Source organism: Condylura cristata, unplaced genomic scaffold (genome assembly GCF_000260355.1).
Source record: "Condylura cristata isolate star-nosed mole 26May11 unplaced genomic scaffold, ConCri1.0 scaffold00029, whole genome shotgun sequence".
Lineage (NCBI taxonomy): Eukaryota > Metazoa > Chordata > Mammalia > Eulipotyphla > Talpidae > Condylura > Condylura cristata.
Window position 1 is genome coordinate 8,223,722 of NW_004567130.1, and position 16,249 is coordinate 8,239,970.

Genomic DNA, 16,249 nt, shown 5'->3' on the forward strand with positions numbered 1-16,249 from the left:
AAAAAAAAAAAAGTTAACTGAAATGCTTTGGTAATGGCGTATAATTCAACTCAAAAATTAAGCTAGTAAAAACATGAAGCAATTCTAATTTCATTTCTTAAAAGTCTCACTGGACTTCAATTAGAAAGAAAAAATATTTCTTTTAAACTGATTAGAATATACTCCTTCAAGAATATGTAAATATACTAGAAAGTTATCTACAGGTAACTTTTAAAATGCAATGTAAAAATAATGCTTTCAATAGTTCTCTTTAAAACTGAAACTTCAGAAAGCTATTTCATGTTCCTGGATTGGAAGAGGTGCCAAAGTCAAAATGATCACTTTACTCAAAGCAATTTCAATGTAATCCCTATAAATATTCTAATGGGCTTCTTCAAATATCTTTGAAGCTAACATTTTTTAAATTTATATGGAAATACAAAAGACCTCAAGTAGCCAAAGCAATTTTGACCCAAAAGAAGGTAACAGAGATATCACACTTCCAGGCTTTAAACTATATTACAGGGCCATTGTAAACAAAACAGTATAGTACTGGAATAAAAACAGATACACAGGCCAGTGGAGAACCTAGAAATAAACTTATATGGCTATGGATCTAGCCATAAAAACTATATGGATAGCTAATCCATTAAAAATGAGCCAAGAGTATGCAATGAAGAAAGGAAAAATTTCTTCAACAAATGGTAATGGGAAAATTGGATAGTCACATGTAAAATAATAAAATCTAACCCCTCTCTTACACCATACATAAAAATCAATGCAACATGGATTTAGTACTTGTATACATAAGGCCAGAATTTATTAAATAAAAGAAACAAATACTCCAGAATATTGGCCTCAAGTCTTTGGGGACTCAACTCCAACAGCAAGGAAAAGAGCAGAAAAACAAATGAGGCTACATTAAACTTAAAATCTTAAACACAAACAGCAAAAGATACTGTCAAAACAAAAATATCCAATTGAATGGGAGAAAATATGTCACATCATTTATCTACAAAAAAAAAAAAAAATCACAATTCAACAAGAGAACAAAGACCCACCCCACCCCACAAAAAAAAGACATTTCTGGGCCCTTACGGTGGCGCAACGAGTTCAATCCCTGACCCCAAAGGTGATACACATGGTGCAGCAGACCTCTCTTGTCTCGTCTGCTGCTCCCCTCAGCAGTGTACTTCATCAATCTGCCTGTTCTGCTCTACACTCTGTCTCTGGTGAATCCTCTCACCACCCCTGCACCTCTAGCCTGTACCCCAGTTCTAGATGCATAAATAAATAAATCTTTTTTAAAAAATAGATATTTCTCCAAAGAAGAGATACAAATGGCTCACAGGCACATGAAAAAATATTCAATATCACCTATCAGGAAATTTCAAATCAAAGCCACAATGAGATCACCTAACCACAGTAAGAATGGCTTATATCAATTAAACAAATAAATAAACAAGCAAACAAAAGTTGGTGAGTGTGTGGAGGAAAAGCAACCCTCAATATTGTTGGTGGGAATGCACACTGGTCCAGTCTATCTGAAAAGAGTATGGAAATTTCTAAAAATATTATAGATAGATATATCATCAATTAATTCCACTCCTTGGCATTATCAAATAATGCAAAAAAGGATGTATGTTCTACTATGTTCACTGTAGCACTATTTAATATAGTCAAGTTATTAAAAAAAAAAAAAAAAGCCCAAGTACCCAACAACAGATGACTGGATTAAGAAGATGTGGTATATGTGATACATGTGCATGATGGAATAAATTCAGCTATTAAAATTTTTTAAAAGATGAACTCCTGGAGGGGAGGCCTCTCTGGTGGCGCAGGGGTTAGGTCTCAGACAAATAAGCTATTGCCAGCCACTGCAGCAGGAGTTCAATCCCCTCCCAGAGAGCTGACCCACATTATGTAGCAGACCTCTCCTGTCTCACCTGCTACTCCCCTCAGTAGTGTATTCCACTTGATCTGCCTGTTCTAATCCACAATCTGTCTCTGGTGAATCCTCTCACCTCCTGAACCTCTGGCCTACACCTCAGTTCTTGTATGCATAAATAAATAAAATAAAAACACATCAAAAGATGAACTCCTGCAATTTGAGACAACATGAACAGAACTGAAGGGGACTATGCTAGGAAAAATAAACCAAAGGGAGGGAAAAAAAATACTGGGTGATTTCACTCATATGTTGAATACAGAGAAACAAAAGAAAGGAACTGACATAACTAAACCAAAACAACATCTAGAAATGACTGGGAGCACGTGGGAACAAAGTAGACCAGGTCCTCAACAGTATACATAAAAGGGATCTCAGTGCTCTGGAGTCAGAGGGGTATGGTAATATCCATCAGAGGAGGTATAAACCTGTACTTCTGAATCATACACCATGATGTAAACCAACGTTACCTCAAATAATTTTTAAATTTTTTATATAATTAACAATTTTGAAATATAGTCAATCTCCTGTATGAATTACTAAACTTAATCAATTATTAAATTTATTTAATAATTTCAAATCACAAACAAAACAATAATGTTTCAGGGGCCACCGTGGTGGCCTTGGGATTAAGTCTAAGCACTATCACCACTGTAGTGAGCCCTTTCCCCAGCCAGGCAGCTAAATCACATATTGCTCAGGAGACCTCTCCTGTCTCCCCTGTGGCTCCCCTTAGCAGTGCATTTTCTAGGTCTGCCTTCTGCTCTCCACTCTGTCTCAGGTGAATCCTCTCACCACCATCCCCACCCCCACACCTCTGAGTAAAAAAAATAATAATAATAAAGGTTTCAATTTTATAATAATACTTCAATTTCAAAAACAATGCCATTGCAACATTGCTTTTTTAACTTCTAATCTGATGTGCAGATTTTGAGGCTATAAAAAAAATTTTTTTTTTATAAATGACTACGGAAACCCCTATGGTTTTTTTGTTTGTTTTCACTTTTTATTAATATGAACTAAGCTACCAAACATTTAGTACAGGAGACAAAACAAAGAGAAAACTTTAACAGTTGAGTGTGCTGGAGTAGGGGTAAAGGGAGGAAGGAAAAAAAAAAGTTGAGTGTGATAGCATAACTCTTTAAGTATCCCCTAAAAAAAGTTGAAGTCTGCAATTTAATCAACAACTACCAAATATAGGTGACAAAACTTTCATATCATTTCAAATAGTACATTCCTACTCCTCAGTGATAAATATATGTAACATCTGAGAGCTGGAAGATAAACTTGTTGATTACCATATGTTTAAAATTTGATTGTTGAAACATTCTTAATTATGAAAAATCTGAAAAAAATTTTAATTGAGCTCCGATTTCCTGAATTTCCTTCACAGCAAGACTTCCTCTCTTGCCACACTTCCTGAATAATTTCCTAAAAACAAAACAACCAAATTAAAGCAGTTGATTCTAGCCAATAAAAGCCTGGTTTCCCAGGAAATAATGTGGACTCTGCATTACCTCAGGTTCACATTTATGGGAAAAATACTTCTCAGTTAAAAAAAAAAAAAAGCAATTTGCCTCTTAAATTAATGACAATAAAATAAAAACTAAATGAGTAAGTAAACAATAAATAAGCCACTGGGTTAACAGAGACTGAGTTCAATACCATACAGAAAGCTACCAATCAAAAGGTAGCAACTAGGAGAAGTAGTTGTGATTTATGGTCTATTTTGTGCCTACTCATATATACCCAAGGCAAGGCAAAAGTCTTTCAATCATTTTTTATTTCACCTCATAAATTTTTATCTTATTCTGAATTAAGACATTAATATATGTATATATTAATAGTATAAAATATTGTAGAGCTATTAAAAATAACTGTACAAATAGGCAAAGAAAGATTAAACCCAATGCAAATATAGCATTCAAAAAGTATCCCTTTTCTAAAAAAGTATGTTGTTGAACGTGTGAGCACATGTACACATGTATGTATAATTGTAAATATATTATAAAAAGTATTTATTTTTAAAAGTTGTTCTATAACTCTAGGGCTAGCATGGGAAAAAGTAAATGATAAGAGAATCATCTTTGTTGTTTCCAAACAAATTCTGAGTTACTTTTTGTAACTTAAAATTTGTGTGTGTGCATAAAACTAGCGATAAAGGATTGATCACAAAAATTTATGGAGAACTGATGAAACAACAAAAATATAACCCCATCAAAAATGAGCAGAAGAGCTAAAAAGACACTTCTCAAAAGAGGAAATGCAGATAGCCAACAAGCACATGAAAAAATGTTCTACATCACTTGTAATAAGGGAGATGAAATTAAAATCACAATGAGATACCACCTCACCCCAGTGAGAATGGCACATCTGCAAACAACTAGCAACAACGTTGGCGAGGATGTGGAGAAAATGCAAACTAATACAACCACTATGGAAAACTGTTTGGAAGTTCCTCAAACTGCTAAACATGGAGCTTCCATAAGACCCAGCAATCCCACTCCTAGGTATCTATCTATAAGAAACAAAAACACTGATTCAAAAAGATACCTGCACCCCCATGTTTATTGCTATTTTACTCACAATAGGAAAGACATGGAAACAGCTCAAATGCCCAAAAATGGATGAATGGATTAAAAGATGTGGTAGATATACACAACAGAATATTACTCAGCAACCAAAAAAAACACATCTTTTGCAGCAACATGGATGGAATTGGAAAAGATCATGATTAGAGAAATAAGCCAGAAAGAAAAGGAAAAATACCGATGGTTTCTCTCATAGCAAGTATATAACGGAACAGGTGAGAAAATAATGATAATGACGAACAGCTATATACCAGAGACATTTTGTGGGGTTGGAGTGGGGAATGGGATCAAAAACAGTGGGTGGAGGGACTGCACTGGACTATGGTGATGGCACATGGGCGATTTGGTAATGGGAAACCCAAGGGGATTGCAACTGGGATGGAAAAAAGCACAAAAATATGCAAAAATAAACTATTATAAAATTTTTAAAAATTTGTGTGTGCATGTGTGCAACTTATAGATTAACCCAAAATATAGCTTTAAAAATAAATATCAAAACTTGTCATAAAATCATGACTTTAAAAAATATAAAATAGTGGTCTACAAGAAGCCACTTACTCTCAAAGGTAAATTGGTAATAACATTTATTTTGGTAATAAAATATGTACTATTCAAATAATTGACAACTGACTGACAGATTTCACTTAGGGTAAAATTCAGAGTTCCACTTAACTTTAAGACAAGTGTAACATACTTACATATGAAAACCCACTTTCCCCTCCTTCCTTGTTATCTTTTCAACTATCTGCAAAAAAAGCACTGACTATCTAAATTCTCACCTCATTAAAAGAACAAAAGAATTATATAAGACAATAATATCTGCAATGAGTTTAATATTAAACTAAATTTTATTTTAATGTCATGAGACGGAATACACACATATTAAAAACATTTGAAGTCAGGTAAATAAGGCCTTTTTTTTCTTACTCTCTAACTCTGGGCAAAATACTTAAATCTTCCTCAACCACACCCTACTTATAAAATGATGATAGCACCACCTGTACAGATGACTGCTATGAGGTTGGATAAGAGCCTTTCAGTGATAAAGTATAATGAGTCTTCACAAAGCATATTTAAGTCCTTGGACTTCTCTCCACTTCCACCACCAGTGCTCTACTCCAAGTTGGCATCATCATAGGTCTGTCTGCTTCTGCTTTCACCATCCTACTTTGTTTGGCACAGTAGGGCCCTCCCTGGTGGCGCAATGGGTTAGGACACAGCACTGCAAGCTAGCTGCAGTCATTTCACTGCCAGTTCAATCTCCAGCCCAGAGGTGACCCACATGGCACAGCAGACCTCTCCTGACCTGCCCACTGCTCCCCTCAGCAGTGTACTTTATCAGTCTGCCTGTTCTGCTCCCCATTCTGGTGAATCCTCTCACCTCTGGCCTGTACTCCAGTTCTATATGCATAAATAAATAAATCTTTTTTAAAAAAATAGCAGAGCAAGAATCTACTCTCCAAAAATCAGATCTTCCACACAAGCAAAGAGAACACTAGCCAAAAAAAATTGTTAAAATCACCTTTTTCAAAATTCTGGGAAATTAGCCAACAATTTACAGAACAAGTTCTTCAAGAGAAAAAGCTGAATACAAAGAACAATCTCATGGGAGGTAAACTTGGGCTATTTTTAATCCCCTTTTGCCCATGCCCAGCTCTATCATAGACTGGAAACCACTAGCCTCTCAATTACACAATCTGTGAAAACAGACATTTAGGAACCAGTAGGGGATCAGAAAAGTATGATTCCAGAACACCCTATCCCCAGTAAAAAACACTATGACCTGTCTGGTAGTTCCCTTGGAAAGCTACATTTACAGGACTTTATTTGACATGGCTCAGACAGACAGCTCAATGTGAATAGCCCTCAGGCCAGGACCTGTGCCTCAAGGCCAGTTAGCAGCTACTTAACATCTCAGTTGCTTAAGCAACAATATAAGATGGGTATACCAGAAGGTAAAGAAAAAATTGAAAAGGAAAATATGAAAAATCAAATGTTCATAAGGGGCTTTGAAAACTCCAAAATATTCATGGGAATCTTACAAGGTACAGGGCTGTGTACATGCCCAGAAATTCCTGAGAAGGCTTTTCTCACCTCTGGTTGAACTTGATGTTCCACACAGGCAGGAAACAGTAGAAAACTAAAACAGTAGAAAACTGTCAGAGTGTTGAGGAATGCCCTAACACACACAGGGAAAGCCAGCAAAGACTGGAAGTTTACTGGCTCAAGTCATGTAAGGAATCACTATCCAATCAACAGCTTACCATGAAGCTAACCAAGGAGAGACTTCATTCAACAACTGTGCATAACAAAAAAATGTAGATTTTAAAGAGTAAAAGAAAAAATGAAATGAAAACAGAGTCAAGGAAAGTCACAACAAGTATCAACAACAAAAAGTCCTGGGGTCCAAAGGATATGCTTTCCAGTTACCAAATGAATTAAAATGTCTAGTTTTCAAAAAAAAAAAAAGATTAATTAAAATACCTGGTTAAAAAAAAAAAAGGTCTTTTCATTTTTTAGCTTTACTAGAAATTCTAGCTGTTGTCATCCTACCTATTTCCCTTGCCAATTGCCACTCTCCGTTTCTTATTTTTGCAACAAAATTCTGCAAAGGAACTGTCTATACTTGTTACATGAAGAGGCAGAAGCTCTCAGCCAGTGATCCTGGCTCCTCCAAAGTCGTCGTGCCTGGAACATTGGTTTAGATTAGCCTAGCACACAAAAATGCTCAACCGATAAACATATTTCCTGCGGAAGAAATGAACTGAAGTTATGAAAGATACACATAACCCAAATGTTTGTGATGAATGTCCACTACTAAAATTATCTATAAAAGTACAACTTTTCTATTTCTATTTCTATTAAATGCTTTGGGCCTAATAAAACACTATTGACCTGCCATTGTAACAGGGTGGACCCAGGAAAAGGGGAGGTTCCAGGTTCCCTGCCCCACCCAGGAGGAGGATGGAACTGAGCAGAGAAGAGAGCAATCTGGAGAGAAGTCTGAAGAGGAAGAAAGCAGGATGGAGAGCCAGCAGGAGACCTGAGAAGGCACATGAGCAGAGAGACATGTGAAGAAACTTTGCTTTCTTCTTGGTCCTGGGCTGGTTGAAACAGATGTGGGTGAGAGACCCATGGAGAGCTTCACTATGGCAGTGTTTATCTTGATTTTGATTGTGCTCTTTTCCTCCCAGACTTGTCTGGCCATTTCTGACCCTTTCTATAGGTTCCAGCCAAAAGGTGCTTTAGTCCTGTGACAGGCTTTCAGGCCTTGCTTTGGGGCAATCCCTTTTGGATAGACAGGTAACTTCAGGTGTTTGATTTAGAAATTAGGTTCGTTGTCTTTTCTGTATTGCATATTAATTGTATTAAAGTTCCTTTCCATTAAAGGTCTTATGTTTTGTCTTGATGCGGTAAGTGGCAGAACCTATTCAGAGCAGGCAGGTTTGGGGATTCAGGGATGCCCCTCTCTCCCTGCACTGTAACACCATGAAAGATAAAAGTAAATAAATCACAATGTCAGGCTCTGGATATATTATAGGAAACTAAAATTGAACAATTGTCTTAATATGTCAGCATTAAAACTTGAAAGAATTGGGCCCTCCCTGGTGGCGCAGTGGGTTAAAGCACAGCACTAAGAAGCTAAAGCCACCTCCACATGAGTTCAATCCCGCCTGCCCCGGAGGAGATCCACATGGCGAGGCAGACCTCTCCTGACCCGCCCACTGCTCCCCTCAGCAATGTACTTCATCAATCAGCCTGTTCTGCTCCCCCTTTGTCTCTGGTGAATCCTCTCACCGCCCCTGCACCTCTAGCCTGAACCCAAGTTCTGTATGCATAAAATAAATAAATCTTTAAAAAAAAAACTTGAAAGAACTATGAATTAAAAAATTATTAATCAATGGAACCCTTTGCCCAGAGAAGTAGAACAGTGCCCTGATTTAGGGGAAAATTCTTTAGAATCCAATAGATGTATGTTAAAAGTTAACTCTTCCAGTTACTAGCAGCATGTCCCAGACAAATTATCTAATCTCTCACTGAGTATAAATGTTTTTTCTAAAATCAGGGTAATACATGCTTTATAAGATTATTATAAACATAAAATTGATATCACAAATAAAGGGATTCAGGTAATCCTTTGGTAAATAAGCATTAAGTTATATTGTTACTATAATAAAAGTAAACCAAAAGGAAACATGACACCAAGATTTTTTTTTTAAGTTTTTATTAAATAAAACTGTCATCAGGTAGAAAAACTGACAATGATGGTATAATAGTCTGTTGTAAGTGATGGAGGAAGTGATAGTAAAGAGGCATCCCAAGACCAACTTACACAAGGAATCGGGGGCAGAAGGGATGAGCACAGCTACTGACACAGCCATAGATATCTAGATGCTGAGGCACCAAGGCCTAGGTTACAAAGCTTAAGATCAAAGCAGGTAGCAGACTGCTGTAAGCAGTCCTCTGCCCACGTGTGCCTAGGCAGGTGCTTCTTTCTACCCACTTGCTCCCTCTGTAGGGCAGCAGCCTCCAGCCTGCCCATGCCCCTTCCTCCTGCACTGACCTCCCTCAGTGGAGGCTGCTCTCCTAAGGCCGCCTGCCTGCACCCATGCAGGCCTCTCTCAAAAAGCCTGTCCCTTTTAGGGCTCTTCCTGCCTGTCCTCTTCCCTAATAAACCTGCTCTTTAAAGACAACTAAGTCTCTGTCTCATGGAGAAACTCTCCTGGGAACTTGCTGCATGCCTCTGAAAGGGGAGCTCTGGTGAAAACTTTCCCAAAGAATCCCACACTAACTCCAGGAAATGACATCAATCATTATTGTACCTGATGATAGGACTGGCATCAGGTTTAATCAATTGAATGTGAATATGGAAAGAGAATCTATAAAGAGAAGGAATTTGTGGCATAATTTTAAAGAAACAGGAAAACTGCCTGTGAAAACTTTCTTCATTTAGTATTACACCATATAAAAATAAACCATTCCTTGGAATTCTTCCTATGCAGAAAAACTTGCTACCCTTCAAAGACATAATGATTTCTATACCTTACTATAAAATGTAAGTTATTAATAAGAGCTTATGACTTCTATCATAAGCTCTTACTTATTAATAACATGTTTTATATAATCCTAGATGTTAAATTAGGTTTGCTTAAACCTAATTATGATTATATAGTAACTTCACATCTTCATGAGGAGGGAAAATCTCAAAGACAACTGATAGAAATTATTCTAAAAGATTGAATTTCACCTCTAATCATAAAAGTGCACTTTTGAAAACCTTTTTTTTGCATAAAAATCACAAGTTGTGATGAGAAATAGGAAGTGACAAAAATGAAAAGGTAAAAGTTAATTATGTTCACAAACACAAGAAAGACCAAAGATAAGTGTATCCAAAATAAGTAAGAGATGGAGATACTAATTTGAAAATTCAGTTTTCTGTATTTATCAACTTCATTTCATCAACACAGACTTAAGGAAAAAGATGTCAAGAATAATATAATAATTTAAGAATAATATAATAATTCTAGAATAATATAATAATTTAAATAAAAATGCCACAATGTAACTACTATATATCAAACACCCATATATGTACAAGTAACAAATTATTTCTGACCTTAAAAAACAGCCTTTCAATTTATTTTAACCACAGAAAAGATATTCACCTGAAGTCAATTTCCCATTAATTGAGAAGGAATTTAGACAGCAGTCCTCTGCCCACCTGTGCCTAGGCAGGTGCTCCTTTCCACCTTGCAGGGCTGCAGCCTCCTGCCTGCCCATGACCTGCACCTGCCAGGGCTTCTCTGCACTGACCTCCCTCAGGGGAGGCTGCTTTCCTCCGGGCCCCCAGCCTGCAAACATCAGACCTCTCTCAGCAGAGCTGTCCTTTTCAGGGCAGCTCTTTTCTGCCCACTTGCAGCTATGCAAGTGGCAAGTGTCCTTTACTTTCCTTACCCTTTTCTAATAAACCTGCTCTTCAAATATTAAAAGAGAGAGAGAAGGAATTTGAATGTAGGCCTAGCCTTTCAAGATAGCATTCTAACTCCCAAGTGGTGTCATATAACAAAATCTGAAAAGAGGTTTTGTTTCATATACATTGATTGCAATCATAAAATAAATCCTTCCAATTACTGAACTACCGAGCAATAAATTACCAAGTACTAAATTCTTGAGGCAGCACAATGCTGGAAATTCTGATTGAAGACAAAAATATCTACCAGAGTTAAATATAAAGTAATATGTTTACCACATTATTGATGAAACAGTAAGAATCTTTTTTTTAATTCTAGGAAATAAACATCTATTAATGGGATCAAGTTCTTTGTGGTTCAAAAAAAAAAAATACTTCTGTCACACTTTAACAAATTGTTTCTAAGATAAACTGAGAGTTAGTTGGTAGGCACACTGAAAATCAAGTATGTACAAAACAAAGGTAACAATCAAAGCCTTGCAGTACTCAAGGGGATATGAACAATTATGATTAGGAAAAAACATTTATCTGATTAAATATTACCTTGAAAACAAGCAATCAGGGCCCTCCCTGGCGGCACAGTGGGTTAAAGCACAGCACTGAAAAGCTAGTCATCTCAGCACCAGTTTGATCCCTGCCCTGGAGGTGACCCAAATGGCACAGCAGACCTCTCCTGACCCGCCCACTTCTACCCTCAACAGTGCATTTCGTCAGTCGTCCTGTTCTGCTCTCTACTCTGTCTCTGGAGAAGCCTCTCAACACCCCTGCACCTCCGGCCTATACCCCAGTTCTATATGCATAAATAAATAAATCTTTAAAAAAAAAGAAAATAAGCAATCATTGACCAGGAAAAGTAACATGATCATAACACTCTGTGCAAAAGGAACATCTAAGACATTTACATTACTAGTATTATCAAGAAACTGAATCAGAGCTTCCCAAGTGGCACAAGGGTTAAAGACACAACACTATCAAGCTATTGCCAGCCACCCACTACAACATATGATTTCAATCCTCACCAGGGAGATAAACTCAAATAGTGCAGCAGACCTCACCTGTCGGCCTGCTGTTCCCCTCAGCAGTGTATTTCAGTCACTCTGCCTGTTTCGCCCCCCACTCTGTCTCTGGTGAATCCTCTGACCCCACTGCACCTCTGGCCCACACCCTAGTTCCTATATGCATAAATAAATACATTTTTTAAAGATTTATTTATTTGTGCATACAGAACTGGGGTACAGGCCAGAGGCTCAGGGGCGGTGAGAGGCTTCACCAGAGACCGAGTGGGGAGCAGAACAGGCAGATCGACGAAGTACACTGCTAAGGGGAGCAGCGGGCAGGTCAGGAGAGATCTGCCTCACACCATATGGTCACCTCCGGGGCAGGTGGAAATCAAACTCATGCGAAAGCGGCTTTAGATTCTCAGTGCTGTGCTTTAACCCGCTGTGCCACCAGGGAGGGCCAATAAATACATTTTTTTAAAAAGGAATCAAAAAAATTCAGACCTCAAATATATTGGAATTAAACTCCACAGCAAAAGTATATTTTGGTTATTACAAAAAAGGAAACCACTCAAGTGTTCCAGCCCAATGAAACTAGCCTACAATTTTGCCAAATTTCATATTTAAATATTAATAACTGCACTGAGTCAATAAAGTGTTACATTAAAATAATTTTAAAACATAATAAACACTAAAATAACAAATACAAAAGACTGTCAAAATAAATGAAACTTCTACCTTTGGCCACTTGGGATTGAGAAGTCGGGCTTTGATTGCATCATCCAGTGCCTTATCATAATGTTGGATTTTCATATAGGCTGCAGATCTATTGCTGTATAAGATGCAGTTCTGAGGATCAACAGCCAGGGCTTCATTATACAGAACAATAGCTGTGTGGAAGTCTCCATTATGACAGGCCTGATTACTCTGACGAACTTTCTCAACAAACTCAGCTTTGCTCAGTACTGGTCCATTAGGACTTCTCTGGCCAATAGTCGTGGCACCAAAAAGAGGAATCTACAAACAAAGAAACTTTGTGAGACAAATCTCAGATAATCCAAAGAAGCTCCTATGAAATTCATGAGAACACATGCACTCTTTATGATCTGCTTTTTACTGTTACAATTTTTGTGTCTTAAAGACAATAAAGTTTAATAGAAGCAGATAAAATACTGCTTTGAATGCATATGAATATATTCATGTGTGTGTGTAGTAATACATATTTAATACAAACTATAAACATAATTATATTTAGATAGGTGTATTTTTAATGACAAAACGAATGAATATGTAAGACTACTTAGTTTTCCTTAACAATTTAAAGCTATATGTAGAAAAAGACCAAATACAAACTGACATAGACAATACAATTTCAACTATGTGAAGATGGTAGTGATTATAATATACAATATGCCAGTTATAATACTGAACACCTGAACTATATGATGCTATAAATCAATGTTATGTTATATTTTCTAATGAGGAAAAAATGAAATAATGAAGGGAGTATTAAATAGTGGCTATACTATCTTTGGATATAAGATTATGGGTTATTTTTACTTTTATATAAATTTTGAATCTACTATTAGATCTTTCTAGATTGGTAAGTTTAGAAATTGCAGTTTGGCTACTACAATAGATTTGAAAGATAAACACCAGTTTTGGGACATCACAAAAAAAAATTGTAAATTGCATGTTGGCAATTTAAGACCTATTTTTTTTATGTTGATTTTTTCAAATCACTATGTTTTCTATGACTTCATAGCAATGACCATAAAACCAAAGGGAATAAATGAGTCAAATGTTATTTGTTTTTAAAATAGGAAAATTGTGAGCTGTATTAAAGACCCAAGAAAAGGAAATTAAGACAACAGTATCAAGAGAAATAAAGTAGGGTTGTCCTAAGAAAATTTTTTAAAATTTTATTCCCCTTGTCTTTCTCTAAGACCAAATTCAGTTCCTGTATTGAAATGAAGATGGACCTGGTAAGTAACATGAAAATAACTAAACTTTTGCATTAAAAAGAACATATTTTACAAAGGAGATAAAGAAAGGCAGATCTAATCTCCCACAAGCACAACTTTATTCTTTTTCTGTTTACAGGCATATCAAGCCCTAAATTTCCAGGACAATTCAAAGTGCCATCCTGCTATCCTATCCTACAAATGTATAGTATCAGTCTTCAAGTTATACCTTCAATTTGGTCATACTGTAAGTAGCTAACCAGTAATGTATTCTTGGTAATTTTTTTTTTAAATATGACCAAGAAATACATTATTTAAAAGTGAATGTAGTGAGTAACTGTTATCAAAAACCAGAATTTTCCTGAATAGTTATTTGTGATTATTTTATTCATATCATCAAATTGATGTATAAGACATTTATAATCTGTAACTGAATTCATTTTGGAAAATAAAGTCATAATTACTTAAGGACAGAAGTAGCCATAAGTTATAGAAATAACCCTATACTTAAAAACCCTGTATTTTAAAAAATGGCAAAACAGTCTTCAAAAGTAAAATGGTTAGGTTCATGGGCAGTCTAAAAGAAACAAAGTAAGATCCTAACCAAAAACAATACTCAACTTTCTACTGTCTCCAGGAGACACACAAAGATAAATATTGGCTCAAAGCAAAAGGTTAGGAAGCACTTCAACAAGCAAATAAGACCAAAAAAAAAAAAAGCTAAAGGCCAGCCATATTTATAGCTGATAAAATAGGATTCCAGGTGAAAAAGGTAACACGTAATAGATGGGTATACTACAATGATTTAACAACCAATATATTGGAAGATGTGGCATTCATCACATGTATGAACCAAATGAAGGGGCATCAAAATAAAGCAATCATTAACACAACTAAAAACAGTTATTAACAGCAACATAATAACAGTAGAGAATTTCAACATCCCACTTTCATAAATGCACAAATTAATCATAGAGAAAATAAATGAGAAAACAACAGAATTAAATAAGGAACTAGACCACATTGGCTTAACAGACATTTATAGGGTGCTACGGACCCACAAAGCTGAATACACATTCTTCTCAAGTATACATGGAACATTCTCAAAGCTAGATCACAGTCTGGGTTATGAATCAAGTTTCAATAAATTCAAGAAGAAGGAAATCATATCAAGTATTTTCTGTGATCGCAACAGTATTAATTAGAAATCAACCACAAAAACAAAGTAGACAAAAGCTCAAATATGTGGAAGCTAAACAGCATGCCACAGAACAACTATTGGATTAAAAGAAATTTTAAAATATCTGGAGATAAATGAAAATGAAGACACAATGTACCAGAACCTATTGGGTGCAGCAAAACCAGTACTAAGAGTTTATAGCAACACAAGAATACATCAAGAAACAAGAAAAAAACTCAAAATAATGTTATACCTTAAAGAACTAAAAAAAGAAAAACTACTAGAAGAGTAAATAATAAAAATTAGAGCAGAAATAAATGAAATAGAAATCAAAAGACACTACAAAAGGTCAACAAAAAAATAAAACTTTTTTTTGGAAAAAAAGAAAACTAATGAGTCTCTACCTAGGCTGATTAAGGGGGGGGGGGGCGGGAAAAAAAATCAAATAAAAATAATCAGAAATTAATAGACATCTCAGAAATACAAATAGAATATAAGGGACTACTGTAACTTTATGGCGGTATCTTGGACAACATAGAAATAGTGGTCAAGTTTTTAGAAGCCTACAGCCTTCCAAGATGAACCAAAAAATAAGAAACAGCAAACCAATAATGAGCAAGGAATTTGAGACAAGTATCCCAAAAAAAAACAAAATCTCAGGACCATACATTTTGATTACCAAGCTTTCAAAAAGGATCTAAGACCTGTCCTTTCAAAAAAAATTAAAGGAAAATGCTTCCACATGCATTTAATGAGGCCCACACTATTCTGATACAAGAAATATCATCACAAAAAGGGTATCACAAGAAAGATATACGTCAGTATTTCTGAGGAACAGAGATGCAAAAATTTTCAACAAAATCTTAGGAAACAAAGTACAATATATTAGAAGGATACTAAATCATAATCAAGGGGTGTTTATTGCAGGTATGCAAGGGTGAATCAACATCCACAAATAGTTCGATGTAATTCAACATATCAACAAAAGGAAATATAAAATTCATATAATCTTATCAATAGATGCAAAGAATGCATTTGACAAGATTCCGTACCCAAATATGATATTTTTTTTAAAAACTCCCAATGAAGTCGAGAGAGAAGGAAATTACCTAACTACAATAAAGGCAATATATGCCAAACCCACATTTAACATACATTCAATGGTAAAAATTGAAAGCTTTTCTTCTAAGATCACATATAAGACAAGGAAGTTCACTTTCACTAATCATATTCAACATGGTATTGGAAATCCCAGATACAGCAATTAGCAAAACATATAAAAGAAATCCAAATTTGGAAAGTAAGACTGCAGATGATATGATTAACATGCAAAGAAAATACTAAAGTGTCCACTAAAAACTATTAGAAAAAGTTAATCAGTAAAGTGGCAGGCTTCAAAGTAAGTATACAAAGACTGCTGCATTCCTCTATGCAAACAGTAAACTAAAAGAGAGAAATCCAGAAAACAACCTATTTAACAACTGCATAAAAAAAGAATGAAGTACCTAAGAATAAACCTAACAAAAGATGAAAGACTTGTACAATAAAAATTATAAGACACAGTTAAAAGAAACAGATGAAGATATAAAGAAATGGAAAAATATATCCTGCTCATGGA

The 16,249-nt window shown here is 35.6% G+C and overlaps 1 protein-coding gene across 1 annotated transcript in view; it reads right to left on the bottom strand.

Annotated features, from left to right (window-relative positions):
- TTC28 (tetratricopeptide repeat domain 28) overlaps nucleotides 1-12,846 on the bottom strand; it is a 538,163-nt gene extending 525,317 nt beyond the window's left edge. Inside the window, exons 1-2 of the mRNA XM_004690666.2 lie at nucleotides 12,841-12,846; nucleotides 12,226-12,504 (exon numbers count right to left, since the gene is read on the bottom strand). Of these exons, the coding sequence (XP_004690723.1) occupies nucleotides 12,226-12,504; nucleotides 12,841-12,846 (285 nt within the window). The remainder of the gene's footprint in view (nucleotides 1-12,225; nucleotides 12,505-12,840) is intronic.
- Nucleotides 12,847-16,249: the final 3,403 nt, after the last annotated feature.